General features: G+C 34.9%; 1 protein-coding gene across 1 annotated transcript in view; it reads left to right on the forward strand.

Annotated features, from left to right (window-relative positions):
* LOC106883067 (nuclear pore complex protein Nup133) overlaps positions 1–4,214 on the forward strand; it is a 58,601-nt gene that overhangs the window by 24,528 nt on the left and 29,859 nt on the right. The window contains exons 18-19 of the mRNA XM_052971215.1: positions 1,759–1,871; positions 3,470–3,597. Coding sequence (XP_052827175.1) covers positions 1,759–1,871; positions 3,470–3,597 — 241 coding nt within the window. The remainder of the gene's footprint in view (positions 1–1,758; positions 1,872–3,469; positions 3,598–4,214) is intronic.

Consider the following 4,214-nt stretch of genomic DNA (forward strand, 5'->3'; position numbering starts at 1 on the left):
ATATAATGTATTTGTGTGTCTGTATTTGTTCCCCCACCATTGTCTGACATCTGATGTTGGTGTGTTTACGTCCCTGTAACTTAGCAGTTCGGCAAAAGAGTTAGATAGAATAAGTACTAGGCATAGAATTTTTAAGTCCTGGGATTGATTTGTTTGACTAAAGGCGATGCTCCAGCATGACCGCAGTCAAATGACTGAAACAAGTGAAAGAAGAAAGAAGATAATTAGGTCATACTGAAATGCCTTTAATCATACTTTTGTTCGGTCAGTGTGATGACCTGGGATTATCCAACAACAACACCATACCTTCCCAATAGACATCTCATATATGTAATTGAATATTAGCTGATAATTACTTTCAGAAGAGTCATTGCCGTGATCATTTAATGTCATTTTTCCATGCTGGCAAGGGTTGGCCGATTTGACAAGCTGGCAAGCCAGTGGGCTATACCAGGTTCTAGTAATTTGTTTTGGTATGGTTTTTACAGCTGGATGTCCTTCCTAGTACCAACCACTTTGCAGAGTGTACTGGGTACTTTTTATGTTGTGCCAGCATGGGTGCTGTTTACATGGCTCCAGTACAGGTGCTTTTTTATGTGGTGCCAGCACATGTACTTTTGATGTGGTGCCAGCACCTGCAAGGTTCCTGATAAATTAGTATTTTGATATCGGTATTAACCCTTTCTTTACTAACCCGGCTGTAGCCGGCCGAGAGTACCCATTGTTATTTAAATGTATATTTGGACCCAAATCTCATTAGTACATTCGTTAAAACACCTGATTTCACTTTGCAAACAGTTGAGTTATTGTATCTGACATTGTTTGGCGTGATATTTGAAGTCAGTGAATTTTGGAAGATTTTTTTCCACATTTTTTGCGGCGTTAATTTTTTTCAACTTTGAAGATGGAGAGGAGTTTCATGCTATCAAGCAGTGATTCCGAATTTAAAGGTTTTTCAACAGAAGATATGGAGATATCGAAGAAAAGAATGAATGATCTACAAAAGCACGTGGTGAATGATAATGAATCGGATATTTCTTTATCCGAAACTGAAAGCAGCGATGGCGACAGCGAGGATGATTTTACACCAGAATGGAGTAAAGATTTAAAAGATATTTTTATTAACAATTTTTCTGAGGGGACAGAGTCTACCCATAGTCTTTCTCAGGAAGCGAAACCTTTAGACTTCGTTTTCTTATTTTTTCCAGCATGCTTGTTTGAAATGATTACTGTGGAAACAAACCGTTATGCAGAATGTAAACAAGCCGGAAAAAAAAGATAGCTTGTGGTTTCCTGCAACCGTAGATGAAATACGGGCATTTTTTGCCATAAATATTATTATGGGTATTAGACAGTTACCCAGAATAACAAATTACTGGAGCGATCAGGAACCTTTTGGCGATGAATATGTTTCCAGTATTATGACGCGAGTACAATTCGTGAAGCTGAACCAATATTTACATGTGAAAGACACTAGCAGTACCCCAGTACATGGAGAACTTTGAGACAAAAATTATGCAATAGAATTGATTAAGAACCCTTTCTTCAATTATGTTCCAAATATCACATTAATATGTTGATAAATAAAAAAAGTTACAGGTGTTTAATGAGACTAGTCTAAATTCATGATTATTTTAGAATTTAATTGAAACTCATGAGGGGTGTATTTTGGTCAGAAATATAGTAACGAAAGGGTTAAGTCATAATTACCTTCTGTATTAACTCCTAATTTATTTTCTTTTATATTTATATTTTCAGTTCAAGATTTTGGCTATAAAAGCTCCAACTTGATATTGAAGCAATTAGAGAAAAAATTAAACTTGCATGAACTGTTCAACAAATTTTTGAGACACTTTAACCTGACAGACAAGGTAAGTTGGTGTTATTTGGGCCCAAAATATGAGATGACCATATAGTTTTAAAAATTGTTTCTAATTAAGGTACAAGGTCAGCAGTTTTTATGGAAAGAGGTTAGTTGATAGCATCAGCACCAATATTTAACTGGTACTTCAGTTTATCAATCTGGAAGGGTTAAAGGCAAAGTTAATCGCGGCAGAATTTGAACCCAGAATGTAAAGAGCTAAAACAAATATAAAAAATTTTTTTCCAAATTCTCTAATGGTTCTGTCAGTTTGCTAACCATCACTTCCCATGAAACTCAGATCTTCTGACTAATTTTAAGAGATGATGATTTTTCTCTTAAATTTATTATTATTTACTTTTAGTATATAATATTTTTTGTTTGATTAAAATCACATGAATTAGGGTTTGCATGGCACCTTGGGCAAATGTCTTCTACTATAGCACAAGGGTAAGCAAAGCCTTGTGAGTGGATCTGGTAGACAGAAACTGAAAGAAACTTTGTCATGTGTGTGCTTTTACATATGTGTGCATGTGTGTCTCTCCTTGTCTTGACATCCTGTGATTGTTGTAAGGCCAAGGGGCAATATTACCTTGCTTGTAAAAAGGTAAGAGTTAGTGATAGGAAGGACATCCAGCTGTAGAAAATCTGCCTCAGTAAACTCCATCTGACCCATACAAGCAAACATGGGAAAATGGATGTTAAAATGATGATGATGATGATCTGACAATGCATTGTAGGAATATTGAATTGACTTTAGTTCTTGATTGTTACTTAGTTTTATCAACCTTGGAAGAATAAAAAACAAAGTTGATGTTAGCAGAGATTGAACTTAGAATGTAAAGGGTTGTAACTTACTACCACAGATACTGTGTCTGACACTCTAATGATCCTGCCAAATCATCACCTTATTGTTCTAGTCCCAAGTCAGATATATGATGTAAAGTATTCTAGCCATGACCTGCCCATCTGTTATTCATTGTGCATCCAATTTGTATTCTCTTTTCTAGCATTTAAACAGGCCATATCTGGCCCAATTATTTTACCTGTTTTGTGTTTAAACCAGCCAGATCTGACCTCTCACACCTACCATACATTATCATTCTAAAACGTACAATCATGTCAGCAAAATTTCAAAGCTACAAGATAATGCATGATTAATTCAAAGCAATGTGAATAAATAAGCACTGCTGATATAAAAATAATAGGAATGCTAAAGAGTTAACTCTTTAATATTCAGATTACTCTGTCAAATGTAATGCTTATTTATTCACATCACTTTGAATTAATCATGCATTATCTTGTAGCTTTGAAATTTCAGAATGACATTATAGGGTAGTTCTGATAGGCCAAATCTGGCCAGTTTAAACATAAAACAAGGTAGAATATTTGCACCAGATATGGCTGGTTTAAATGCTAAAGGATTAATTTAATAGTTAAAAAAGGATAGTGGTTGCTATTTCTAGCATGTTGAATGACTACATAGTCTCTTGAAGACATATTATTTCCTGTAGATTAGTTTTTTTTGTTTCTTTTTTTCTTTTTTTTCTAAAATGCTTTATTATTTTGCTTGAGTTTGACTTTGCAATGTCATTTACTAATTTCCAGTTAAATTCAATTCCTGTACGTGATGTGATGATGGACACTACAATGTTTCTTTGTGAGAATGGAGAAAAACTCGCTGCAATGATAGCTTTACGAAGCAGTGAACAAGATTATAAATTCTTAGAAGAAATGTGAGTTAACATTATTAGCTACTTTCTTGAGAAAGATGAATGCAAAATATTGGAAGATTGATTAATCAAAACTAAAATAAAGATTTATTCCAGTTGTTTCAATACACTTTTACTGTCCAAGCTGGAGTAACTTGTGTTTACACACACACACACACACAATCACATATATAGGTGCAGGAGTGACTGTGTGGTAAGAAGCTTGCTTTCTAACCACATGGTTCTGGGTTCAGTCCCACTGCATGGCACCATGGGCAAGTGTCTTCTACTATAGCCTCAGGCCAACCAAAGCCTTGTGAGTGGATTTGGTAGATAGACATTGAAAGAAGCCCATCATATCTATATATATGTGTGTGTATGTATATATACACACACATATACATATATATGTATGTATTTGTCTCTGTTTGTCCCTCCACCATTGCTTGAGAACCGATGTTGGTGTGTTTATGTCCCTGTAACTTAGCGGTTCAGCAATAGAGGCTGATAGGCTTACAAAGAATAAGTCATGGGGTCGATTTGTTCGACTAAAGGCAGTGCTCCAGCGTGGCTGCAGTCAAATGACTGAAACAAGTAAAAGAATATATATATATATATATATATATATATATATATATATA

This window comes from Octopus bimaculoides, chromosome 10 (assembly GCF_001194135.2).
Source record: "Octopus bimaculoides isolate UCB-OBI-ISO-001 chromosome 10, ASM119413v2, whole genome shotgun sequence".
NCBI lineage: Eukaryota > Metazoa > Mollusca > Cephalopoda > Octopoda > Octopodidae > Octopus > Octopus bimaculoides.